Below are 614 nucleotides of genomic sequence, written 5' to 3' on the forward strand. Positions count from 1 at the left end.
TGCCGCTCATCTCGCCGCAGCCGCCGAGCCAGGCGTCCCCACGTAGAGCCGCTTTCCCCCAACCCGCGCTGCCAGGGCCCCACGGCACGGCGCTGAGGTGCCCGTCTGCCTGCCTGACGGCAAGACCCGCTGCGGCGCGGTCTCTCGGCCCGTCGGCCACAGGAACGGAGGCCCGGAGCAGAGCCGCGGCGAGACGGTGGGCGATACCGGGCTCGGTGACCGCAAACTAGGAGCAGAGCGCGGGCCTCGCCGTGGTTTTGAGCAGGCTCTCCTCGGTACGGCCGCGCTGAGGTCCCGTCAGGGGCTTCCCTAGCGCGGAGCAGGGCGGGCCGGGTGGTGTTGCTGGTCGTAGTGGTTGGACTGTGTGCCTGGGGTGACCTCAGGGTGACGGGCAGGTGCTGGTACCGCTGCCCCACTCTGGCTGTCCGCACACGCGGCCCGATGGGCCCAAAACCAGAAGGCGAAAGGAATCTGTGGCTTGCAGGTTGCCAGCCGCGTTGTCCCGCTGCTAGGTGCCCGGTCCTGCCCGCAGTTGCTGCCTGCCTGTGAAACGACCCATCCGAGCACAACGGCGGAGCGCTCGCAGCCTTTGTGTGTGAGCGTGGGTCTGTGCT

General features: G+C 69.7%; 1 protein-coding gene across 1 annotated transcript in view; it reads right to left on the reverse strand.

The window, feature by feature from the left end:
* The window catches only part of TSNAX (translin associated factor X), a 22,759-nt gene extending 22,359 nt beyond the window's left edge, over window positions 1–400 (reverse strand). The window contains exon 1 of the mRNA XM_010707012.3: window positions 1–400. Coding sequence (XP_010705314.1) covers window positions 1–10 — 10 coding nt within the window. The 5' untranslated portion in view covers window positions 11–400.
* Between the last annotated feature and the right edge of the window lie 214 nt (window positions 401–614).

The sequence above is a fragment of the Meleagris gallopavo genome, chromosome 2 (assembly GCF_000146605.3).
Source record: "Meleagris gallopavo isolate NT-WF06-2002-E0010 breed Aviagen turkey brand Nicholas breeding stock chromosome 2, Turkey_5.1, whole genome shotgun sequence".
Taxonomy (NCBI): Eukaryota; Metazoa; Chordata; class Aves; order Galliformes; family Phasianidae; genus Meleagris; species Meleagris gallopavo.